Source organism: Coturnix japonica, chromosome 14 (assembly GCF_001577835.2).
Source record: "Coturnix japonica isolate 7356 chromosome 14, Coturnix japonica 2.1, whole genome shotgun sequence".
Taxonomy (NCBI): domain Eukaryota; kingdom Metazoa; phylum Chordata; class Aves; order Galliformes; family Phasianidae; genus Coturnix; species Coturnix japonica.
The window spans coordinates 10,131,449-10,158,941 of record NC_029529.1 but is presented as its reverse complement, the minus strand read 5'-3'; the positions used below and the strand labels follow the sequence as shown (position 1 = coordinate 10,158,941).

Here is a 27,493-nt window from a genome sequence, read left to right as displayed (position 1 = left end):
TCAAACTGACTCTAGAGCAACTAAGAAAATTCCTTTAACAGTGAAGTATTAACTTGCTTAAAGTGCCTCATGGAATCAAACCTTGGAAGCATTTCCAGTGCTGTGAAATGAAACAAAAAGGGAAACAATATTTCATTTGTATGGGAGGGTAAAGTACATTTAATCTAAAACAGACTGCTTTCAGTATTGATGGTTTGCTTATGGAGTTCAGCAAATTTAAAGTAGAAATCTTACTGGTATTAACTCTACCCCATGTAGGAAGGATTAATCACATAGAAATATGTGCACGTTCTGTGTATCAGAAACCCAAAGCACTGGAAGTTGGTTGTTTTTTTTTGTAACTTTGAGTACAGCCATCTTAATTTTAAAACAGAAATTCTCTGCTTCCGGCAACTGACATAGTAGCATTTCTGATGTTTTTGAAGCAGCTATTAATTTAGCCAGGCTGTGTTTTTTCTTCTTCTGTGTGTAATCATCTGCTCAGTGGTGCACTCTATAACTAGTAGCAGGAGACAGAGGAGTGGCCTGCTGTGATTGATGGGGCGAGGCCCAGCAAGCCGAAAGAGCCCCATCTGGATTAGGTTTTGGGAGCAGTCAGATGTTGAGAGGGAGGTCAGTAAACCCTGGATTAGCTCCCCCTCCTCGAACACCCCTATCATCCACACTCTTACACACATTACATTGCTCACACGCCCTCATCCATAATTGATCCTTGCTTTGGGCAGATGCTGTATGGCCTGGGACTAGAGCAGCTGGCTAAGTTTATGGAGGATAAAGAGAACAGGATGGTACAGCAGGTATTTTCACTTTTATTTTCGCTTGAAACTCTTGATTTTAGTCAAATCAAGGCATTTCCTTTAACCAGCTGCACCACTGCATGTAAGGCTTCTAGTACATGTTTTGTCACTTAGACCTTCTCTGAAGAAAGGCAAACGGCAGTGGTGATTGTGTCTCTGCTCTGCTTGATATATCTGACGGAGCCATTCTTATAAGCAGCAGGTTTACGGAGTAATGTTTCATTTTTCTTCTTTGTTTCCATGCCCTAAGGATATGATGCAGTTTGGCTCATTTAACTACAGTATGAGAGGCTTCCTCTAAATGTAAAATATCTCTTGCCAAAGAAACAGGATGCACCAAACAGAAAATAAAGTAAAACAAACAATAAACTGTTAGTTAGACTTTAAAATGCAGGCAAGCAGAATGGCTTTTGTGGAATAAATACATTTTTTATACTGCAAATGTGTTTTTAAAAAGGAACACTGCATAAGTAATATTTTCTGTACTCTGTCTTTTGTATACAAACATAACAAGCTTGCTTTATTATGTTTTGACACTTTTCATGGGTTTCTTAATTATGAAATCCTTTCAGAGCTGAAGATGCTGAAAAGACATGTTGAGATCTGAGGTACTTAGGAACATTTTAAATTCTAAGCTTTTCTTCAAGTGGAATAATATATATGTATTCAATAGGAATTATTTTACTTACCTATATCATTGGAATGCTTTCTTGTGTTGTTCTTTTAGAGTTCAACATTTAACCAGAAAGCAATAAAGCTCGTTTTATACACTGCCACGTAAAGCATATTTTTCAGTTGAAATGTGGTTTTCATTAAACCTCAGGCCAGAACATTTAACAGAGCCTGACTGTCTGCCATCCTTTGTTCTTCTTTCTATTGCCAGCAACTACTTTATTAAAAACCATGTGCCAAGCAAGCATTAAAGGGTCATTTAAACTTAAAGGTACTTGGAATTGAGTCCAAAATGACAACTTCTGTTTAGCTTCTAATGTCGAGGTTGTATGAAGCAACATCTGTGTACTGTCACCCACAGTTTGGAGGCAGCCCTAATACCTGAGTTCATAGACTAAATTAGGATCAATATTTCCTGTTGCTTTCAAGGCAATTTTGTATTCTTGGTTTAATGAATTAGATCAACTATTTCATTTATTCATTTTAGTTCCCTTTATTTTAAAGGACATGGTGACATGCCATGTTAGGTGACTATTTAAAGAATTTTGATTCATTAGGATTGTTTCAAATGTAGCAGAGTTTTGTGTCACTTGGTATTTCTGTCAACTATGCGTCTATACAAATGTTAGTTTGCACTATTGTTCTTAATGTCAATTCATAATCTAAACAGCAAGCTACTGGTGTGATCCTGACCTAATTAGTAAATAATATGTTTATACTCATGTGCTTTTAATAATGCTCTGTAATACTGCATCTACTGAATTCAGGCTACTGAAGGCTACAGAAGTCTGCAGCTTTTAAGAGGCTAACAACTCAGACTTATTGTCATATTGTTTAAACTAAGGTAGAATAAGTATGGTTTACACACACACAAAACAGCAAACAACCAAAAAAATCTGAACCAGCCAAGCCATGGCTGACCCTTCAGTTCCTATTTATTGGTAACCAAGTCCCCACTAATATGCAAGTTGGATCTCAGAGTAGCACGTTCCAATGAATGAGAAAGAGTAGCACGTCCATTGGATTTCCCATGCAGTTTGCCTTTCAATGTTAAATCTAAATTGTGAATGGTTTGGAGTCGCTGGTGAAAAATCATACAGAAGCTCAACCCTCTTAATTAAATATTAGCTGTAATTAGCACTAAGTGTGAATGCTTTGAATATTAATCAGGGTCTTGTAAAGCTCTTGTCAGTGTTAATGACAAACAGTGGGTGGTCTCAGAACATCTGGTTTAGGATTCAGAGAGTAGCACAAAAACTTAAAGATCAAATGCACCTGGACATATCTGTTGGTCCCTTTGTTGCCATTATTGTTCTTTTCTAACAGCTGCTGACTCTAGTGCCATGTTTAGCATCTAAGATGAATGAGTACCTTAAAGACCATCAGTACCAGCTACTGAGCTTCAAAGCCAGCGTGGTGAAAAATGCTTATACAGGCAGAAGTCCTTTCTTAGCGCTTGCTGACATCAACCCTAAAACAGTTGATTAAAAAATAAATAAATAAATCTAAGCCCCCTGCCCTCCCTAAAGATTTAAAACTATGTATGTAACATTTAGTAAACATCTCTGGTGGAATCCATTCGTTGTTGCTTTTAATCTGGATTTTTAGGTGAAGTAGGAGATAAGAAGGGGATCTTCCCAGTGTAATATAAAAGAATACAAATATAAGTTTGGAAGTTTTGAACCTTTTTGAACCGCCCTTAAAACTTTTAACAGGACAAGCTGCAGTATACAAAAACCTTGTAAACACTGTAGATATATATAACTTACTGACTGTATGTAAATACAAGTGTTATAAATATTGTGAATGAATGAAGCAAGGTATATCACTTCCTCAGGGCCATGCATTAAAACAGTACCAAAGATCAGATTAAAATGGGGGAGGTTTTGATTGCTAATATAAAGCCTTTATTTTCTAGGACACAGTGGATGCCTTTTACAAAGCAAAATGTAATTTTCTCTTCCAAGCGTACCTTGTATCAAGTCCTGTTCCTGAAATGTGATTTTGTAAGTTTTCTAAACTCTTGAGTTTAGACCCAGGTCAGGTCACCAGTATCTGAGGTAGCTGAAATTGGCTGGAAATGGCCTCAGGTGTAAAAAGAAAGACTTTTCTTCATCTAGCCTATTCTGAAATTAGGAAATCAAGGACAGATGAGTAGATGCAAGCTGATTCATTACAGTACTTCTACATACTTTGTTGGGAAAAGGAAAAAATATTTTAGAAACAAATGACACCTTTAATCAGATAATTTTTTTTATTTTTTTTTTCTTTAAATAACTACTTCATATTTAGAGGAATATAATTTAATCTTTTAAACCAGTTAGCCCACCTGGGTTTTGGAGTCTATAGTCCTTGTATTATTTGCCTGTAGTGCCATGTCATCTGTAATGACATTGCTTGGACATAATTTATACCTGAAAGATTCTTCTATACTTATTCTTTCTTATCATTCTTTCTTATTGTTGCTATTTGGAATGATCAGAGCATGCCAGTGATTAACCCCTGTTCTTGACTCTGATGAGGCTACACCTCGAATACTGTGTTCAGCTTTGGGCCCCTCACAAGAAAGCTGAATTATACCTAAAGAAGGGAAGTGAAGCTGGTGAAGCGTAGGATATGATTTAGCTGGGAAGTGTTGGTAATGGTTGGACTGGATGACCTAGGTCTTTTCCAACCTTGATAATTCTGTGTGATTCTGTGTGAATTCTGCTCAGTGCAGGGAGCGTATATTATGAGTTCTATGGATTGTAAGTCAGAATGGATGATCCCAGGCTATGGGATAACTTTACCAGAGCTCTGTCTTGGTAGTTGCACTCAGCATCATATGGAATAAACTCTTTCTTGTTCATGTTGAGGCTTTAGTTGAGGCAAGATTTCACTGGCATTTTGCAGTGAAAGAACAGTCTATAGTTATCCAGAGAACAGCAGATTTTAATTTTAATAAGATTTAACAGTGTTAGGAAAGTGGATTTAATTCAGATAAGAAGTATTCTCAAGGAGCTAGCATTGTGCCCTTTTCAGGCCTGCAATCATAGCAGAAAAATAAAAGTGCTTACTAAACTGCTTTATCTCACCCCACATTTCTTCCTTTTTCTCCCCCTTTGATCTTCACAGGGTAATCAGGAAGCTACAGCACCTCCTGACACAATGGCACAGCCTTACGCCTCAGCCCAGTTTGCTCCTCCTCAGAACGGTATCCCTGCAGAATACACAGCCCCACATCCTCATCCAGCTCCAGACTACACAGGCCAAACCACTGTTCCAGAGCACACATTAAACATGTACCCTCCTGCTCAGACACACTCTGAACAGAGTGCAGCTGACACAAATGCACAAACTGTCTCCGGCACAGCCACAGTAAGTCAAGGTTTTGGCTATTATTAAGCTGTGTATTTAGAGTGGCGCATGTTTTTTTCTAACATTAATTCTTATGTTGCACTTAATGATTTTACACTTCACTTGTACTAGGATTGATTGCATTTTAAAATTTGTTGATATTGGAGAATCTTAGTTTTCTGTTTTTGGAGCCTCATATGATGTGTGGGAGTGTTCTGGAATCTGTAGTCCTTTTTCTATAATATCAGACAGACCAACTTGTCAACAGCAAGTATATGAGTTGTATAGATTAAGAAAACCAAGGGGATGAAAAAGAAATAGAATTAAACACAAATGGTAATTCCTTTTGTGATTTTTAATGAACTCTGTATTTTTGACAGTCATGAGCAGAAACTTTTCATAGAAATATTTGTTGAGTGATACTATATTGAAATGACTTGTGTAAGTAGATGAATGAGTATTGTGAAGAGCAGATTTGCAGCACTCGTGAGAATTTGTTCATGCAGTCTTTACCAAAAGTTGGGAGGGGAGCCTGTGCTTAGCAGAGTGGAAATGATAGACTTTTTTCTATTTGGTTTACATACGACGTTCGGAAGTGTTACGAATTATGCTAGAGACTCCTTGGGTGGTCCTATCTTGTAATTTGAAAGTCTTGTATTTCATACATGGATAGTGTAGTGCTTCTGTCTTGATTCTTGATTGGAACCCAGTTTACCCAGTGCCCAGGGCTGGTAAATTTCTGAGCCACTGACCATCTGCATGACATACATAGATTCAAGCACAGAACAGTCCGGTCATATGCTTGAAGCAACCCTATATATTAGCTGTAGTAAAATCAGTGGTAAAACGCCTGTTGATGTGAGTAGGGCTGAACACATCCCTCGTCATTTACTGCTTTCTGTTTATTATGTTTGCTCTCCTCTTTTTGATTTTTCACTTTGAAGGAGCATTTTTCTCTTTGTCAGAAATGTTGGGTGTTTTTCCAGCATCTTCTGTGGCAAGGACTGATGAAAAGAAATCACTTGGTTTGCCTGTGATACCCTCATCTTTTCCAAGTTTTCTATTCAATCCTAGCTCCAACAAATACAATGATTCCCCTGAAAGCTGTGACACACCAATAGGTTTGACTCTTGTTTTTGTACCCTTTGCAGTCTGGTCTTCTGACTTCCTTATTGTCTTACTAATATGCAGCTTGCATTTTACTTGTCATATACTTTTTCCCTTCTGGCTCCACGAGGGGTGAATTTCCATTCTCTAAAGGATGATAGTTAAATTCCACTAACCCCTTGTATTCTGGGAATTTCGCTTACTTGCCTCTTCTTATTATGGTTCTTTTTCTTGCCTTCCTGTTTCCCTTCTTACAGAGAAATATGCATAACTTTGTTTAAATAGCTCCCTCGTTGTTCATAAAGAATTAAATTTCCTTGCTTTTGACATTAGGATATTTTCAAGAAAGTTATTTAAGAAAAAAATAAAATTAAAGAGATGTTTATCTAAATTGTAGTGTTATATTTAAAGTTCCCTCTCTGCAAAAGTATACACTGAAAATACCGGCTTCACCAGTTTCACAAAATTATGGTCAGAGTTTGCTTGCACAATTTCATCGTGGTACCTATACCTGAAATCTCCTTTTCTGAGTCTCTTTAGTATTACACTTAACATACCAAAGAGACATTACGAATAGGTATATGCAGATGCATATCAGGCAGATTTCACATATGCCCAGCTGTGCACATCTCTTTGGGTTTAGTGAAGTCTTTTTCATAGTGTTTTCATAGTTTCTCTTTAAATCTGTTATTTCACTCTATACTTTGTTAGGAAGATTTTTGAAAATGAGTGGTGCTGAGCATGTCTAGGGACTACTGACTCTGTGCTTTGATACAATAAAACAGAAGAAAATGTACAGAATGAAAAGGGAAGTAAATATTTAAGAACAGGATGATTTAACCAAAACAATATGAAACAATCTGTGCACAATAAAATACTGTCTGATTTTATTTTGTGTCCCTTCTGAATAAGATGATTTTCCTCTCTTGGATCAATATGTTTATTTAAATTTAATCAAGGAAGTAGTCTATATGAGTGTATGCTTAATCGATACTCATCCAGTCCTGGGTTCTCTTCTGAGGTTAAGTGCTAATAGACTTTTGGAGTTGCGTAGCATCAAACATACATTTTGTCATCAACAAAAACAGTACATTATTTCTGTCATGAAGGAGGTGAACAATTATAAGAGTGTAACAAAGTTATGACTAAATAACAACAGAAAAATTTTCCTGGTAGTTTTGATTGTTATGCTACGAAATACAAAATTAAAAGCATTTTTAATACATTCCATCATTTTAGGAACTATATCATCTTTTACATGTGTACATACATCTATGTGAATATATTGTGTATACATTAGATAGTTCAGAGAATAAAACATGTTCAACTATTGTTTGTACACAGTTTCCATTGATGTCAGTTGGAGATGGATTTGTAAATACGAAGTGTGTAAGAAAGCAGATAATAGTGGAGTTTGTTTCTCTGTTGCTTCCCCTTGAGAGCGCATTATGCTAGTTATAGAAGCAGATATGGTATGGTAGAAAAAAAACAACAACAACAAAAAAAAAAAACAACAACAAACTAATTTCTGCCATTCTAATTTTTATCTATGTGTGAGTATTAAAAAAATATTCACCTCTAATGTTAATTATGCTTCTGATTTAGATCAACCATGTGGTTATTGTAGTCTCTCTTCCTTGGCATGTGATGTCATCAGATATTGCAAGCTGAGGTACATTTGTTAAGTTGTATGCTTGGACAGGCATCCTCAAGCAAAGCTGCTTTGAGATGTTGCCAGTTCGGAATCAATATTCAGCATGGTACTGGGGGGTGCAGTGCTTCTGAACTCCTTTAGAAGACCTGAAATAAAGCTGCACAACTCCCATGCAGTGGTTAAATATCAACTTACCAACTACCAAAATTACTCATGTAGCATGCACTGAACTTGATGCTTTTCTCTGTGAGTATAGTTGATATGCTAGATAAAACTGTCTACTCTTACAGTTGACCTGCTTTTACTCTGCATTTTTGCATCTCCTTTGAGAATTGGTGGTTTGAAAATGTGTTGGTTTCTTTTCTTGACATTGTGTCTAGGTTTGTGCGTTCTTAATCATGTTGCAGGGACCATCTTGTCTTATATGGATGTGGAAAGGCTTAGTGATACTCTAGGCTGAAAGGTTGTTTACCGGGTTGATCTTGATTGTTTTGATGAAGAGATTGTTGATTTTTTTTACTGATTTCTATATTGAGCTTTTTAATTTGGGTAAGGGAACTGACAGGAACAAATTTTCACAGTGAAGTGCTTGACTGCATCACCTAAGCCCACGGCTGGGTAGATTGCTCCTATCGTTTTCTGAGATATGTATATTTGCTAGCTCCATTTACTGCTCTGTTCTTTATGTAAATGACATAAAGTGTGTGTGTGTTGGTTTTTTTTTCCCCCTTTTTTATTCACCTTAGTTCTCTTTTTTATCCTATTGCTTTGTTCCTGGTCTGTCTACCTCCTGAGGATGTGGAAGTACGTTAGTTCTTTCAAGAAACTGTGTTTCATGATTAGCAGTTGGCTGTATCCTGCTTGATGTAGAGGTGTTCATCAGTTCTCGTTTCTACAGGAGTGCTATTGAAGCAAAGGTACTTAGAATGATACTGTCTTCATTTTGCTCATTTGTCATGTAACTGTGATGGTGTTCATTAGCCTAGAGGTAGACTTCCTTTCTGCCCACTACACCAAGAAACTGTTTGGAGACCAGGACGCTTTTCCAGTGCTGCTGAGTGCAGATGGTATTAACCTTTTCTCTGAATATTCTCCTTATGCCTAATAGGTTTTCATATTACATCTGGCACATATATCCAGGAACTGCCTCATTGTGTAGTTCTGTCTGGAAAACACATGGCACAGAATTGCAGTGCAGAGAGCCATGTCAATCATTTCTCAGAATAGCTGCGCTTGGAGGACTGTGCTCTCTCTACGGAGCAACAAGGAACTTCTCACCATGAAGTGGCTGTCTTGCAAGTCACATTTCCCTGTGGATGTTGTGGTTATTCTTTTTGTTTCCCCAACTGCTGTCAAAGCTTTTTATTCCACTTCAGTTCTGGTTTTGTTTGTTTGTCTATAGACATTTGACACCAGCTTTGCTAGATAGTTGATAACACTTTGACAATAGTTACAGCAGTGTTTGTTTATCTAAATAATATCATGCTGCTGTAGGCTATTGTATCATCATGGTGTTCTGTTTCAGTAATGCCATTTTGTCCGCACCTACTACTAGAATCAAATATTCCAAGGAGCTTGTTTCAACACCTCCAACTGCTCCCGAGCCTCTGAAAGCAAGCAGCTTGGTCCAGTTCCTGCTCTGAGGTAGAGTGAAAAGATCAAAACCGACATCCCAGATAGATAACATAATGCTGTGCTAGTTTGGTGAGGCACAATAATGGCTTGTGATTGTAGGCATTATTACTTCTAAGAGGCTTCTTTTCTGTGAGCACTGTGTGCAAACTTGGTAACTGTGCCCTGCTTGTGTTTCTTTGCTTATACTAAAGAATAGCACAGACATTTTGCTCACTTAAACATCTGTATTTGTCAGTGCGTGCTCTAATGTAGCTTCTTCTTGGGGATACACAGAAATTCAAATGGACTGCTTTATATGAAACAGTTTAAAAGTGTCTCTCTTTGTATTAGTTGTGTTGCCTGCTAAGAAGATAAATGACTCTTTCCCTGTGTTGCTAAGTTAACATAGAATTTCCTTCCAGAAAGTACTTGCCATGTAGGTTTTGTTTTTAGTTTTCTTGCACTTTGTGTCATCTCTTGGGCTCTTTGCTCTCCATACCAATTCTTCTATGTTTTATTATTGGCCTTTTCTTCTCTCTCAGCAGTGTTAAGTATCCAAATGTTCTGGCTGTGCTTCGGGTTCCGATGTCTTGAGAAAAACATTTGTTGCACATTTTGCTGAATAAACGAAGCATGCATTTCAAAGGGAACCTTGCTGTGGTGAAATAGCTAATTACAACTTACTTTATATTTGACCTTCTGCATCTTACATTATAACATGGTAATTAGAAACAATCCTCACTTATGTGGGGGATTTTTTTCTTGAGAAAATTAGCTCTCATTTTCTCTAAATACAGGAGTGCCTCTGCTAGATTAGGTAAGACTAATTATGTTTTCCATTCTTTTGTAATTGACCTGCAAAAAGTGGTTAACAGTTTGCAACTTTATCAGAACACATTGATTCTTCCTTGCACCAAGTTATTGTAACTGTAGTATAAACTTCTATGTAGGCAGGAGCACTTTGTGCAAAGGCATGAGGAGAATATGTTGTCAATAACTTGGTCGACCAAGAACACCCTTAGGTCCTTGCTTGCAAGAAACTCTTCAGCAGAGGTCAGAATGGTTGGGTAGAACATTCCATCAACTAAAATGTTTTTTTATATGGAAAACTAACAGTGCTTGTAACTAAGAGCCGTGTTTCCATTGCCTTTCTGTCTTCTTCCTTAAATTACAAGGGTGAATTTCTGGTAATGTGACAGTCTTTTCCACAGCATCATAACTTAATTTCCACATGGGTATGACTACCTGTTGGTCTAAGTTAATGATGTCTTAGGGGTTTATTACACCTAAACCCTAAAACATTTTTGTAAATCCCTGTTTATACTCTCAAGTTTCCATTGCTCTCCCACATAGCTCTCTCTTCAGCTCTTCCACCCACTCATTCCCAGAAGTACTTTAATTTAAGCCCACTCGTGTGTGGGCTGACTTACCACTTTTCCTTGCTTAGTATGCTCCCTTTCTAGGCTCAGTGTGAAAGAGCAGCTTGATTCAGACATCTTATTTTACTGTCTGTCAGTATTAGAAAGGCAATAGCGAGGCACCTAGATCTGTCTTGGCTGAACCTGCAAGCGTTTCAGTTCACCTGTAAGTTTGAAGCTATTTTACAGTCTGCTAAAGATGAAGCAGGTCAAAACACACATTACAGACAGAAGTAGGCGAAGGAAAAATTTCATAGAACTAGGTATGCATTCAGGAAGCCATTACAGGTTGTCCTTTTAAACCTTAGTGGGAAAGGATGTAGACAGAGATAATGATCGAATGCACATTGTGCATTATTTAGTCATTTTGTGGTACACAGAAAAATTTTGCTTGTCATTTTAAATTGCACAGATCTAGACCTTACATGACCATTTGTTTATTAACTGCAGAAAAAGAAACGATGGATGAACAAATATATGTGAGTCTTGGTGGTTTTCTTTTTTCACTCTTGAATGCTACATTAAAAAAAAAAAAAGTTTATTTACAAAAAAAGCAGCAGGGCAACAGTAATTTACATTTCAAGAGATAGGCTGCAATTTGTGGAAAACTAGACTAGTTTATTTTGTGTGTGTATCTTGATTTTATTCTTGTATGAAGCTCGGAGGTCAATCCGGGACACGAGGCTATAACAACTTTGGTTATGAAATCATACATAACTTTGAACTGTAAACTGCAGGTAATGTGATTAAAACTATTAATAGGAGAATACTGTCTTAGTGAATCTGAGCTACTTAGTACATAGTTTTCTGAGTTTCACATTACAATCTAAGCTTAAAGAAAACGATTTCCTATTTCTTATACCTAATTACATTGTTTTTTTCTGATTTATATTGAAAATAATGCTTTAAAATTTATTTTAGATCAAGATATTAGCATAATAATACATGTGGAGATCAGCATCATTAGTTTTTTAAAAAATAAGGTACTCATAAAACTAAATTTCACTCCTCCTGCCTGAAGTTTTGCAACCTCAAGATAAATTTTAGTTTACAGTTGTATCTTGTTGCCAGATACTACTTGAAATGGTGTACATATTTGATTGTTTATTGAAAGATTTACTCACAGTGGAATGCTTCTACTGACACCTTATGTGCTGTTGTCCTGAAGCAAAAGAAAACCCCCTGTTGTTTCTCTGAGTTTGGAACCTACTACTCTGCTTTGTATAGAACTGAGGTTCTTTCACATTGATATGTGAGCTGTTGTTAACTTCAGAAAAAAACAGCTGATGAAAGAGTAACTTCATCTTATTTGTTACTTTTCTTTGAGATTTAGGTAATTGCCATGTGCTTTGTGTTCTTTATTTATGTGATTAAAGTCGCACACGTGTTTTTTGTTCAGACTGCAGGGAAACGGGTAATTGAGATGACTTTATGTACAAAAAGGAAATAATTGCTAATATTCTTAAAAGAATGACATAAGTGAAAAACCTGCCTCTCTTGCTTTTCTTGCTTCTTGCCTGCTCTTAATCTTTGAATGCGTTCTATTTATTTTCTTTTTTATCTTTATGACTCTTTAATCCCTTTTTATAATCTTCCTCTGATTTTCCACATTGGTTATTTTTCAATACGATTACTTTGTCTATGCTTCCTGTTTCATCCCAGTTTTTTCCATTCCCATATAATGTGGTATTTTTCTTTCATTCCCTCTCCGTGATGTTACAAAGACCATATGTAATCTTCTGAAGGGTTTACATAAGTAATGTGGAGAACCTACGCAAACTCTCTGGTATTTCTATCTAGATGAATGCATCTCACTGAATCTAGATGCTTTTTCAGAGGGTATCCCATGCAGTTTTTTTACAATATCATCATATTGTACTGCATCTTTTTTTGGTTGGTTGTTTTTTTTTTACTTATCCACCCATGACCTTTGCACTACAGACCCCTCAGGCCATCCACTACTCTCGATCAAAGGGGCATTCTGCGTTTTCTTTTCCAGAGGAGACTCTTTAAATCTCCTCTACTGAAATAGTTGCTGTTACCACTGATCCCTTCCCTGCCTGAGAACCATCAATGAACTCAAATAAGAATCTTATTGCAGTACGCAAATTCTGAGGCACCCATTTAAAATCCATCTCAATATGACAGGAAAATGGACCATTCTCTTCAGGTGTTTCACAGCCACTGCAAGTTAGAAATTTGGGAAGTAGTCACGTTTTCAAGGTAGGCATTGGATCATTCATAATTCCTGGACAGTGTTTGATAACTTATGAACTGGTAATGCTATATATAGTGAATTTTCACCATGATTCATAATGCTTTCCTTCAGAGGCAGAACAGAGTTTTATCCTAAGAGAAGTGTTGCACTCACTTTCAACTGAAGGTGGTTTTTGCTGCTGACATTTGCAGATACTGCTGACACACTCACATTTCTGAGTGTGGTGCTGCTACTTAAATCTAGTGCGATATTCCTTTTATGTTCAGTTTAGAGGGATGTTTCTCTCTGAGTATCTTGTGAAATGATTGATTTCATCCCAGTGACCATTTTGTGAGTTTTTATTGAATTTCAATTGTTATCCTTTCTACTTCCACAGAGGACGAATTAAGGAACAAGTAGTTTAAGTAACCTGCGTAAGGCAAATATGTATCAAAGCTGACTGCAGCAGCTGGCTGTCCTTAACCCAAGCACACTGAGAGATGCTTGTTTTCTCTAGCAGCAGAATGCTATTGCTGAGTTTTGTTTGGACGTGATGTGTGCTTTTGGAGCATTGAGTGCTCCATCTATACCGCACCTTTTGATGGGGTTATGGTGCATGGTAGCATCTATTAAGAAACATCTGTTCTTTTGCTTTGGAGTAGCTCTGCAGCTTATTTACACCTTCCTTGTATGAAGGAACTGGATTAAGGAGTCAAAGATTGGGCAAGAAACAATAAAAGTAAAATAAATGCTGCCAGGATTACAACAGAGGTCCAGTGATGATGGTTTAAAACTCCCCACGACCTGTTAAATATTCATGTCTGCCTATAACCACATGTCTTTGGATAATTCTCTGTCCTTGCCTGATACACCCAGTTAAGAGCAGAGAAACAGTTGGCTTAGATCGGCCCTGTAGATATGTTTAGCTTATGGAATGTTACTGTAGTTAGCCACAGATTTTATGAGTGCTTATAGTATTACTTTGCTCATGGTAGATTTCAGTACCTCGCATTTCATACTAATTTGCCAGGAAAAATTACTTGCAAGCAATGCTGTATTTATCCAACATTTCATCACCTGCTGATTTATTTTTTTTTTCCTAAGCATATGAATTGGGGAGACATTTAACAAAGGATGCACGCTGTGTGAGTTGCTGTATTTTGTGGTTATATTTATTCATTTATTGTTAATTACAGGTCATGGCACTGTCCATGACATCAGAAATTCCTGTACGGATAACTTGGCTTGGTGTATTGTTTGGTTGTGATATGGCATTGAATATAGAACAAAATTTATGTAAAATAATAATAATAATAATAATAATAATAAATTTAGAAAAAAAATGGCTCTAGCAGATCTTTATCACATTGACATGAAACCAAAATTGAAAGATTTGGCTATTTTCTATCTAATCAGTCTCATGAGCAGTGGAAAAGTAGTTTTATTTCACATTAATGTTTTTGTTTTACAATATATTTATATATATATGGACTGTATGCTGATGATTCAGAATTCAGGCAAAAAGGAATTACAAATGTTCCCAAACAATGATAGCTGAAGTACATTGCTGTATATGAGCTTTCAGTTTGATAAATACTTACTTATGAGATCATAAATACTTTGAGGTACAAAAGGTTAATGTAGTGTGAAAGGCTGTAAAACACAGCAAGCAACCTGCTAGATCATAATGATGCATTAGTACCTTTCAGTATGAATGCTTGTGGTTATAAAATCTTTGAGTTGAATTTATTCTGTAATACAGGAATGTAAAGCTGGAGTATCTTCTCTGTGTAGTTGTACTTATCTTTTTGCATTTATCGCTGTGTCTCCCTCTCCGCAGAGGCTCTCCTCTGCTTATAAGTGCACTCTGTTTGAAACTGATGAAAGAAGTGGGAAAAAAAAGAAATAATACAAAGCACACAGATCTTTTTGGCTAATTTAATTTCTGAAGAGCGTAGGTCATAGGTGCACTTGTATACCCAAAATAAATAATGAAGTAGTATTTGATGGTTTTTGACTGCTGTATGTTAATAGGTTTCCATGAGATAAAGTAAGTGATAGTGCACAAAAGAAACAAAATTGTTATAAATTCTATAAAGCTGAATGTTACCTGATAATTATCTTTCAGGACTAGGAGAAATACAGTGCTAAATTGACAAAGTGAGCATTTACTTTATGGTAAAATTGACTTTATCGTAATAAACTATAGAACTTCTCAGTCTTAGAAGTCTGCTGCAGCATATACTTGTGTCCAATATGCTGACGCAGCTAATAATTCTCATTTAATATCTACCTCTCTGAAGTGTTAATTTTCATGCCTTCCTCTTATTCCAGTATCAGAGCTTATGACACATTAGGATAATTTTACTGTAATTAATCCTTTGGGTCAATTCCACTCTTTTCAATGAAGTGCCGTGTCTTGGATAAGCTAAATTTAAGTAGTTAATACAATCTGAAATCAAAGACGAAGAACTTTTATTTACAGGCTGTTGGTTGGTACTTGTTGTCAGGCGTCTCTGCTCCATGGTAACAAAAGAAGCACTTTCACTTTATACTCTCAATGAAGTAAACCTGTATCTGAAGGACATTTAGTAGTTTTGGAGAATTAAATAAGATGCATGTCTACAGGAAAGTATTTGATAGATTGATAGATACATCCATCTCCTATTGCAGAAGCCTGTTTTGTAATTATTATTATTTTTTGAATGTTAAAAATAGACACGTTCTGCCCTTACTAAGATATAATTAGAAAGTTGACAGTGGATCAAAGAAATACGCCTTTGGTAAATCTCTATAAGACCACATTTAAACTTGGCAAGAGCACTGCAGTACAGTGGATTCTTTCCCAAATACCCGTGAGTGAGAGAACACGAAGTGAAATCTGCATCTAGTAAAAGCATTCATAACATCTCTTCAAACAATGTATTTCTTAATAAATTTTGGCAAGGTTTACTTTACTTTGGAGCAGTTGTTCAAGCTTGAAATCCTGATAAACAAGCCCCGATGGACCACTCTGTTACTTCATGTTACAAAGTGCAGGATTTTGATAACACAGAAAAGTTACATATTGGCAGCTTGTAGTTGTAGATTAGGGTATGAGCTTTTATGTGTTGCGATTCTGGCCACAAACTTGCTTTGTTTCTTTTGTTTGATTTTGCTTTAAGTGTCTGCATTACCTTAAAGCAGCTGTAGCTGCTCAGTCATGGACTAGGTGTAGATTTTAACAGTACCTGTTACTTGACGTTTGTATTAAATATCTTCCTCCTGCTACAGTAATCATGGATGTTCTTAATAGAATTGCATGGGGGAGCTTAATTAACCTTCTCTTTCTTTTTTCTTCCTAAGGAAATTAAAAAAATAAAAATACAGAAATCAATGCTGTGGTTTCTAATTTAATGCATCTGCCCCACAATGTCTATTAGAGGCTCTTCACATGAGGAAGTCAAGTGAAACAGAACTGCTCATCTTTAGATCACAATTCATTTTCTTTCAGCTGAAAAGTTCACCTGACTTTCTAATGGGGAAGAGAAAGAGTCCTGTGTATATGCATTAATAAATATATATTCTTCATGAATTTATATAATCTCATAACTACAGTCATTAAATCATATTGGATGGTTATGCAAATAACTGAGGGAATTTCAAGTTATGCCTACTGTTTGTGAGCCTCGTGATTGACTGTTTTTCTTTCTTTTGCTCTTGTAAATAATAATAAGTGAATCAATTCTAATATTTTTCTGTAGCTTTTGGGACATCAGGAAATTTCCAGTCTTTTGGAGCAGGTTATTTCATTACTGAGAGAGAAATGAGCAGACAGTAAATCGTGGAATGGCTTGGGTTGGAAGGGACCTCAAGGATCATCAAGTTCCAACCCCCCTGCCACAGGCGGGGCTGCCAGAAGGTTGTAATTTACAATATTACTTCCCTCCAAAGTTACAAAAGAATATGTGTAAATGAAATTCATGCCATATATCTATAGTGCTGGTGACCACTCTTATGCAAGGGCATATGGATGAGTCACATTCCAGTTGCCTTCCAGGGCTCCCATGCCTTTTTCAATACAACTGCATTTCAGCCACTCAGTCCCCAGCCTGCTCTGGCCCGTAGGGGTTTTCCTGCCCAGATGTAGGACTTTAGATTTCATTGTGCTGGATTTCATGAGATTTTTCTTTGCTTATTTCTGCAGACTATTAAGGTCTGTACAGTCCTGTGGTGTGGAAGCCACCCCTTATAGGTTTGTGTCATCATTGTATCAAACAGAAACATAGATTCCATCTGAACAACAGTAAGCTTTATTTATTTACTTATTTACTTACTTTTTAATAGCGAGAGTGACTGAATGCTGTCAGGCTGTCCAGAGAGAGGTTATACTTCGTTATACTTTGCCATCTTTGAGCAATTCAAAAGCCGCCTGGGCAACCTGCTCTGAGTGATCCTGCTTAAGCATGGGGTTGGCCCTCAGCCACAATGTGCTTTTATGATTTGCAAACTAAACTAAATCCCTTTTCTGAGATTAAGATGAAACTTCTCTATAATAATACCTGAGAAAGCACAGATATAACATTCAGTACTGATTCCTATAAATAGCAAATCTGCTTGAGACAATTATGGCTGATGGCTTCTCTGAACAGGTGTGAGATGAGAATAGGTAGATCTTTTGTTTGCAACATGATAAGATATAGGAGTGAACCAAATAAAACTAATAATAAATAAATTAGCTTTTTTTTTTTTCTTTTTTTTTTTTTTTCCCAAGGAATGTCCTTAAACTCTAGAATTATGTATGTGCTTGAAAAAATACTATCCTGCCTAGAAGTAGAACTGCCTTTTGTTAAGTTAGTGTGTGATATCTTTGCATAAAGAGGTAAATGTGATTTATAAAGTGACTTTTTGTGATTCAGGAAACCCTCACATTCTGTTGGGTTGTTTGAAAGGATCAAGACTTGTGCAAAAACATGCAAGTGAGCAAATGGGAAGTCACAGCAGGAATTCAGGAATAGGTGAGGGGTCAAACAATGAACGGCTTTTATCATATTGTCACGTTTTCTTTCTTTTCATGAGCTTGCACTGTAGCAATCAGCCATTCTCTCACAGTGTGAAACTGTACTCTCACAAGTTCACTCAGCAGTTGGTTGTGTCAACACAGCTCTTACAAAAAGAGAGTTCATGTGCATAACATCAGTCAGGTTAAGGGGAGAATTTCAGAAAATAGAGTGCGTTTATTCCAGCTGAAGGAAAATATTGCTTTCTGAACAACTCTTCATAGCCAAATCTGTAAATGTTCCAACTAAAGATGCTTCACGTATTTCTTTTAAAGAAAATAATATCTCCCAAAGCTGTATAATGTAGTTTTTCTTTAATGATTTTTCAGTTAGACAAACCATGTCAAACGTTACAGCTTTGCTAGGATACAACCATGACTTCATACAAGCTAGCATCACTAACCAAGAGAAATTTCTAGAGTCTGTTCCTAGAAGAGAAAAATTAATGAGCTTACTGTTGCTTTGCAGCTTTTCATAAAATTGATTTATGTGGGATAATACTTCTAAGAATTTTTGAACTAATTTAAATACTTAAGAAAGAATTTCATTCTGTTACACAACGGTGACATGTGAACTAATGACCATGCATAAAATTATAGTTACCTTTCTGTGTATGTTGTTTCATGAATCATTTCATCAGGTATTAAGGTAATAAGTGAGGTGGAGATGAAAACTTATTTAGGGAGTATTTAGTACCCCATTAGTACTCTCTGAGGAAGCTTCATCACTCATTTTCTGTATAATTTATCCATGTAACTCTGATCCCTGAAGTCTTTCTCTGTGGCTTCAGTAAGTGTCCATTTCCTAACAAGTTAAGGTAATCTGAGATAAATCTCTAGGTCAGCTGCTGTAAAAAGGAGCCCGGCTCCAGCTTTCTCTCACCCACCATCAATAGTTGAATAGCTGAACAGCCCACTGCCTAATTGTGTGAAGTGTTAATTTTCAATTGGATTGACAAATCTGACCCAATGCTTGATCTGTACAAGCACTGGTATGAAGACAAGGGAGATGGAAGGGACCTGTGTCCAAAGGTGGTACCGAAGGCAGGACTTGGTTTCAGCTGGCCGTGTAGCCACGTTCAGCTTTTTGTTTCTTTTTAGATGTGTAAGAGGAAACTAACAGCATTGTGAGAGAAATCCAAGAGGTGAACTGTGGTCATAATTTGTGGGTGAAAATTACACCAGCAAGTAATTTTTAGCATTGGGAATATTGATAGCTTTTTGTTTGTGTTGCTGATCTTCATGTGTACGTGCCTGTGCATTATAAAGCTATGCTTCCATTTAGAAGGTTAAAAACTTTTTATCAACTCTAGTCAAGGTTTCTCTGTTTACTTCCATGCCGTTGTTTCATTGGTTGTCTCTCATGTTAGCCTTTCAAGTATTGAAAGAAAATTATCTTTAAGCACTTTGTTTCCACTATTGAAGTCCTTTGAAAGAGCTACAAGAATTACATCAGAAATAGTATTATTATGACTAATAGGTGAAAGAGATACAGCTAAATTAATTGAATGGTTCTTTGTGCCTATGTAATACTGTTTAAGAAATTTACTGTGAATTGAGTTAATTATTTTGTCCTTTGACCATTAAAACATTTCTTAGTGTATATTTAATTTTTAATTTATTTTTTTAAGGATAAAAGCGAGGAATTTCTTTTTAAATTATTGTGACAATGTCACAATAGTTTAGTTTTTGTAGGTGTAGAATGAACTTCTTAAAATGTGCTTACATTGTATGCACTTCTTAGCTAATGAATGTGGGAAGTAGATGATAAGAAAATGATTTTGTTAATTGCTGTTGTGATATTCATGGATGTGATCAGTAGGCAGTCAGAAATATTTACACAATACATAAATGCATTAAAGCAACCTACTATGATTCCTTCTCCAATTTATTGATATGTTGATGTTATCTTGTTGTCCTTAACTAAACTCAGCGATCCCTTAGTTACTCAAAGCTCCATTAAAATCAATCATAAATATTCTTTTGCAAATCATATCCACTCCTTATACTGGTAGGTTTTGTCTAAGTTTTGAGACAACGTATTCAGAATCTGCAACATACATGGATCACCAAAACCCTGTTTGGCTAGATAGATATGAGTGTGCCTTGCATTTTGTCTCAACTTTAAAACATGCATTATGTTAATAAGAACCCAAGAAACAAGCGAACATTACCGCACTTCTGTCAGTAGTGAAATGAAAGAAGGAACTGCAGTTATGTACCAATGGGCTGAACAGTGCAACCAGTGTATTGTTTGGTGCTTTAGAGCTGGGACAAGATGGCCTTATAGAACAGGGACTTTACTACTCTGTTTATTTTGTTTTCAGTGGGCGCTTTGGATAGTCTGGTGTTTTTGTGTATGAGAGCAGGAACTTTATGCCGTTTGTGATATGGAAAGTTATGTAAAAATAGGAGGAGTGGGTGGTGAAATTCTTCTTTTGAGTATTATGCCAAAGTTCTCACACAGCAGAATCAAAAAGGAATTTAATTACTAGAAATATGAGTGTCAGAGTTTACCACTGTGCATGTCTAAAATCTAGAATTCCTAGAGTTAAAAAAAAAAAAAAGTTCACAATTGCATTGGAAATTTAGCAATATCGTTGAGCGAAAACTGTGTTTTCAGTAAGTCCTAAATTCGGTTTTAAATTGATCTTTCCTGACTTTTTTAATAGAATGGTAACTCTCCAGAATCTGGACCCTTTTTAAATGGAAAATGTGCAGTATTATCTAAGCGAAGTATGGAAAGGATTTACTATGCATGATTTTTTTTCTTCTTTGTACACATTCTGTATGGTTACAGTTTTGCTAAGGATGCATATATTTTTTTTTTCTGCTGAACTTTTCTCGATTGCTTTTTTATCAAGTTTACAAATCAAATCAAACAGGTATATTGCAGAGCTCTCTGATATTATTTTCTGCGCTTATAGCACAATGTATTGAATTATACTTGCTCATGTACTGCCGCTGCTATTCTCTCCAGATTGAGAGAGAATGACTGTGGGGGCTGTAAATTCACTTGGCTTCCAGCGCTACTGGTTAAATCAAGAGCCCTATTCAGGCTAGAGAAAAGACAGAGCAAGTGTTCATTACACAAATCAATTTGGTCAAAAGTACAGCACAGTGGGTACTCAACCATTGCTCACATAATATTGTCAACGTAATCAAATAATGCCTCAAACACATTCACAAGCTCTTTCTCTCTGAGAAATAACTTGATTGGTGTAGCAGGGAAAAACAGGTGGCTGTTTTGAGGATTTTTTTTTTCCTTATTTAATGATTTTTTTTTTTAATATAAATTCCTATAGCAGTTTATCCTTATGTGAATATGTATACATATGAGAAACTCAGCATACACTAAGATAGACAATCACTCTATTGCCTTTGTTCTCTTTCTTCATTTCCTGTAAATATTTTATCGTCTGCTATATGTAAAATTAGGTTTTTCTTACTCTAAACTTCACGTGGGTACTAAAAATACGTAAATAATTCGTATTTATTTACAGATTATTGAAATATGGTCAAGGCTTGGTAGAACTTTGTTATTCTAATCTAGTAGGTTTTCTGTGTGACCAAGAAGAAATAATACTTTTATGCTGGTTTTACTCTTTATGTTCTCTTTAGTCTTAAAAAAAGGCGGTTAAGGGACACGTTCACTCTGTGGTAGCATGCAAACAGCTCTTACAGAACAGCATTTATTTGCATTTAAAGCAGAGTTCATGGGTGAAGGATTTCATCTACAACACCATTTTTTTTCTGAAAAATGAAGATTTATCAATGAACAGGAACAGGGGAAATATATTGTAAGCTTGGGTTAACAGCAGTCAGGTCTGAGCCTTAAAAAAAAAAAAAAAAAAGAGTAGTAGTGCAGGATAATTTCTCAAAATAATATCAGGGAGAATTGGTAACACTTGGATATTTGCAGGAAAACTAGACCGGCCATCTTCTCTTAGAATGGGTAGAATGTGTTTTTAATTGATTTTAAGATCTTTACTCAGTGTTAAGTCTTTTAAGAACTTGAGTGAAGTCCTTTAAGAATTTGGCTCCATTATGAAGTCAGAGTAAAGAAGAAGGTGACTGCAGGAATTTCTAGTAAAACACAAAGCCTTCTTAGGTTGAGGTTGCTGGTTTAAATTTCACGGCTTTCCTTAGTGTACGCATAATGGCGCATGGTGATTGGTGCAGTGCAAATGTATTAAACCCTTTAAATAAACTAATCTCTATCAGCTAACTGAGGAATGCCCATTGGCTCTCCTGTGCTTAAAGAGGTTCCATTCAAAGTGAACTTCACTCCCTGAAAAGAAGGTTTTTCTTTCTAAAACTGAGCTAAAGAGACAAAAAATAAACAAATAAATAAATAAATAAATTTGGATTTACTTAGAAAAGAGTAGATTTTATTTATGCTGTTCCTCACGACAGATTTGTTTTAAAGAATAATCCACATGTTTTTATTTAAACTATCTTACATGAAATTTGTATAATTGTGAAATAAGAACCAGGAGACAGTATGCTGATTTGGCCAGGTCTGTCAAGTGAGATGATAGCCCTGGGAGGTGGTATACTCAGAGAGGAAAAAACAAATGTGTAAAAGAAAACTCCTAGAAAAGATTTATAATAATTGATGATGCCTGAGACTCAAAGGATGTTTTTACCTGAGATGTAACTTGCATTAACTTCAGAAAGAGTGATTTCTGCATTCAGACTAGTGAAAGATTTTTGTGTTTCATTTTCCCCTTTTCCCATATTCTGAACTGACAGAATTCCTAGATATACAATAGCGAAGCATCATATGGAAGGCCATCTTGCTTTTACTATTCTGGTATTTTTCAAATCTTTTTTATTATCGCTTATATATTCACAGAGCTCTGTTTGCTGATTTGATAGTAGCAGTGATAAATATTAATGTAACTCTATATTTAGGTAGTGCTATGAACATACTCATTTCATGTAACTTGGCTAGCTCAAGAAGCAGGTATCAGGATGTTAGCTTCTCTTAGGGATTAGATATATATCCTCGTTATTTTGTGGTAAATAGTTTCTCTTTAATATTGATGAGATGGTAACATAACACATCATTTTTATTAAAATAGATACGTATGTAGAATAACGTTGGAGAGAGGTCAAGTGAGAAGTCAACTATCGAAGAGATCTGTGAAAGAATAATAATTGCATGATACTGGGTCATAAGATACAGAAGATTATTTATTCTCTGGAATGACAAATTAAAATTGACATATTTCTGGGCAGAGATGTAGGAGTGCCTCACTATTTTATATGAACGTTGTCCATACCTAAATTAAATTTTTCAGCATTAAACTTGTTTAGCTCGTATATGTCAGTTGAGGTAGAAATTTTTATGGAAAATTGAGCATCTCAATTCCCTATGTGCCTGCAAATGCAATCAACAGTAGTTAAATAGTTCAAGTTTCAGTAACTTATTGTAACATTTATGGCATAAAATGATGCTGGAAAGTTGCAATTATGAATTAGTAAATATCCACAGCAAATGTTTATTACATAATTTTTATTTTTATCAGTGTCTGTCATTTTATAGTCAGTAGGATGCCAAATTTTTCATCCTGTGGTTCCCTCCAGGCAATTCTCATCAATAACTCGCTAAAATGTCTGTTTATCAGGGCTTTTAAATTAGCGGGGGGGGGGGGGGGGAAACACGCAAAAGAAGTAGATAGTTGTGAAAGTGACCTTTTTTGGGAAGATGACAAATGACATAAATCTCAGAGCTGAAAACGAACCTCATACAGTGCTGACTGACATATATAGCAAAAAGCAGTAATTTTCAGTGATGCTGAGAACCTGCAGTTACCATCGATTTCTTTTAGCACAAAGGGTCTGTATTTTGTCTGCTTTCATATCCAGGTGCATTTGTAACTTTATTCCTTGGTTTAACTGATTAGAAAAACAACTTATTTTCTAATGATTTGAACTGTCACACACTGAATTTTTTCTATACCTGTATCTTTGATATTTATGAAGCACAATATGTGATTCTACAAATGCTTAGGAACTTCACAGTCTTATAAATCTGATGCCTCAGGCTTTGCTAATATTTTTTTTACTGTCGGAAATTTTCACCGACTTCCAGCTGGTAAGATTCAATGGATGAGATCTTCAGTGGGCAAATGGAGATATTGTCCATATATGTTGCCCATGACTGTTAGGGATTTCAGGTGATTTGGCACATCCTGCAGTTAGGCCGTAAGTTGAGAATGTACTAGTGATACGTTTTGTGGCTGAATATGTAAGAAGGAGCCAGGAGAGAGATTGTGCAAGAGAGTATCTGAGCCAGTTGGAAAGAATCTTTGAGAGCTACTGTAAAAATCAGTCTTGGTGCAAAAGGTAACAGTGCCTTTCTGCTTTGAATGATTGCTTTCTGTAGAAGTCAGCCTTAGCCAAGTGATTAATAAAATGATTTCCCAAGTGTTAGGGAAACATATCTGTATCAAAAAGGGAAGAAGACAGATAGAGAATCTTCAAGTAAATTAGTTGGGTTTTGGTTTTGTTTTCCCAATCGCCTGCTTCTAATTAGATTTGTTCTGTATTTAAAGATTAAACTACTGATTTTTGGGGCAATTAATGCCTGCCTGTCTCTGTTACCTTGTGGAGAATGAGTAGAAGTATTGGAGAATTGGAGTATAGTAAGCATGTTTTTTGAGAAGAATGAAAACAAAAGTGTTGGTAGGTTATGTAAGCTAAAGGTATGCGCTATCATCTGAGTTTCAATCCTTTGAAAATACTCAAAGTTAATATACCCTTCATTCTTAGCTCTTCAAATTGCAAGAGTATGCCATCAGCACAGTCTCTATTTTGGGAGGGGGTGGCTTCCAAAAAATTTAAAAAATTTTAAAAAAAAAGGAAGAAAGAAAGAAGGCCTTGTGTGCAAAGGAAAAACCATAGATTTGTTGTATTTCACTTACCATAAGGCTTCAACACTGTCACACAAGACGTGCTTATTTGCAGGCTGGGAAATATAGTAAATATGCAACCACAAATAAGTTGAGTGCTAAAATAGAAAATCTGTTAAAGTATCCCACTATCAAAACATGAAGACTTACTGAAAGGAATTGTTCAGGGGTTTGTGCTGACTCAGTGCTGTCCAGTAGTTTCATTGGCAATCTAAATGATGGAGTTTGCACTTACTAAATTTTCATGAAAACCAAACTGGAAAGGACAGCAAGTACATTGCAGGACAGGAATGGAATTCATAACGATGTTGATAAACTGGAGGTATTGTCTGAAAAAATAATGGTACTTAAAAACAAGAATGTGACAAGTTTACACAGGAACAGTAATCTACACTAGTATGGCACAGAAAATCACTGTGTAGTAAACGGACTACAAGGTGTATATGAATATGAATGCAGTCTTGTTGAAGTTGGGGAAAAAATGGAAAGAAATCCACAAAAATAACAGACATAGGGGAAAAGCAAGGACCACCTTGAGGCATAACAGAAATCTATCTTGAAAATATCTGATGCTGTCATTGTGATTCAAGCAACAAATTTTAAGGCCTAAAATAGAGTACAATGTGAGATATTAGGCACCAGCTAAAAGGATATGGACCAAATGGAGAAGTCAGAGAATGTTTTAGGATGTGGTATCAAGGAGGAAAGAATAAAACCACTGGCATAGTTGTTATGCAAAAGATGAGACTAAGGGGAATAGTTTTAATTACTCCTCTGTACATATGGCGTGTAAGAGAAGAAGTAATCTTTTTGAACTCCAGTAATATGGTCAGAAAGGAGACATGATGGAATAGCTGCCTTAGGAGCATCTTGTGTGGTGTTTGGGGGTATTTAACAAGTAAAAGAATGTTGTAGCCACAGTTTTACGAGAGTTTTAATCTCTTGCCACTAAATGTCTCTGAGTGTTGTCCTTCCAAATGATCTTCAACCACATTTGCTCAGATAGGCTGATGGTTTGATGCACACAAGAAGGCTGTGACTGACAGAAACAAGATCTATGACTGTGATGATAATGATGGATTTCTGTATGAACAGCAAGAGCTTGAATCTTTTTTACTCTGACTGATGAGCAGTGGTTTTGACTTTATCTTTCTTGAGAGACATGTTTCAAGAAGTGAATGTCAAACAGCCTGGCATAGCTTGACCATGTGGATACATGATAGATGTGTAACTGTTTTTTTTAATCGGTTTAATTATGTAAATCTGATAATTACAGTTGAGATTTAAAACTGTCTTCTAAGCTAGCTGTGTAGGATGAGTTAAAAAATGATTTTTCTCTTGTGATAGTTTTAGAAGATCTTTAGCTAAATGGCTCTGATGCACTTGTTTAGAAGTGGCAATAGTATGTAATGCATTTTACTACTGGAACTGAATCATAAGTGTATGAATTTGAACATAAGTGTATGAAAGTCTCTCTTGAAAGTTAAACTCGTAGCTTCTTGACATGCAAAGGTAAACCTGATACAGCTTAGTATTCAAAAAGTAAATAAGGTCATCATCCAGACTGCCAGGCCTTTTGTATCACTTCTGTTTAACTATGAAGGATAAATAAGTTGTTGTTTGAATAAAGCATAGTAATTTGCTTGATTGAAATAGGAAAGTTATTAAAAGAGACCCTTAGTGGATCAGAACCTGCATTTGATTGCTTGCTAATCCACAGGCAAGTAGTGAGGCATACTTGCATACTAACTTCAGGTAATTTTTCAGCACACATCAAACACAAGTTTTCTGTCTTCTAGCAGTAAAAATATTCTCTAGAAATGTTATTTCTTTGTGAGTTAAATTGCATTGTAGCTCTTCAGCTCCACAGGGCTTTGAAAGTTTCCTTTTTGGGACTTTACCAGATCCAGATTGTATCCTGTCCTCTGTGCATTTACCTCCTTGGTGTTACTTGGAAATTTTCTTGTAAGCTTCTTATTTCAATTTCAATTTGCAGCTATCCTTCTCCAGATCTCCTAGGCCTGTGTGTATGTTTCTGGTTGGTAGTGCACTTTAGAAAGATACGGTTGTAATGTCACATAATACACTGTACATGTTTTCTCTTTCTTAGACTTCTTTTAAGATATTTGCAGGTATGAATCTTAAATCGTGCCAACTTTCTGAACTTTCTGATTTTCATTCTATGTCGCCCTAACTTTGAGATGCTTTTCACTGGATATTTTAGGCTTCTGTAGGAAGGGTAAAATGAAAAAGAAACACCCAGAAAATAACAGTACCTGGGTTTACCCACTGCACCCATAATTTACAACTTCTTCATTTCAGTATTGTCTTCACAAACCTCATTACTTTCAGCTGATGATATGTCTGTTAAATTTCTCAGTACAGAAGTTGCTCCTGACATTTTGGTATGTTGATAGTACACGATTCAAACCTTCCACTCCTTGTTTCTCATCATTTATATTAATACAGTGAACAGAAATTACTTTTCCCAATTTGCATTTATACTGTAAGCTGATTATATAATTTCTTCCTGGGGCAGCCTTTGTTCATGAAGCTGAACAGCACTTTCACAATTCTTTAATTATCTTCAGATTAATCTAATCGACCTTAAATTCTTTGCAAGTGTTGTATTTCAAGGATTTTCCAGTCCTGCATTCACTACTTGTTCTTGTGTGCTAAATTTCTATCATATTTCTCTCCTTTTAAGGCCTGGATGTGGAAAGTGATCTTTGCTGATTAT

General features: G+C 36.0%; 1 protein-coding gene across 10 annotated transcripts in view; it reads left to right on the top strand.

Moving 5' to 3' along the window:
• Positions 1–710: 710 nt before the first annotated feature.
• Positions 711–27,493, top strand: part of RBFOX1 (RNA binding fox-1 homolog 1) — a 107,647-nt gene continuing 80,864 nt past the window's right edge. For all 10 annotated transcript variants that reach the window (XM_015877147.2, XM_015877145.2, XM_015877149.2 and 7 more), the window contains exons 1-2: positions 711–797; positions 4,584–4,826. In XM_015877147.2, coding sequence (XP_015732633.2) covers positions 726–797; positions 4,584–4,826 — 315 coding nt within the window. In that variant the 5' untranslated portion in view covers positions 711–725. The remainder of the gene's footprint in view (positions 798–4,583; positions 4,827–27,493) is intronic.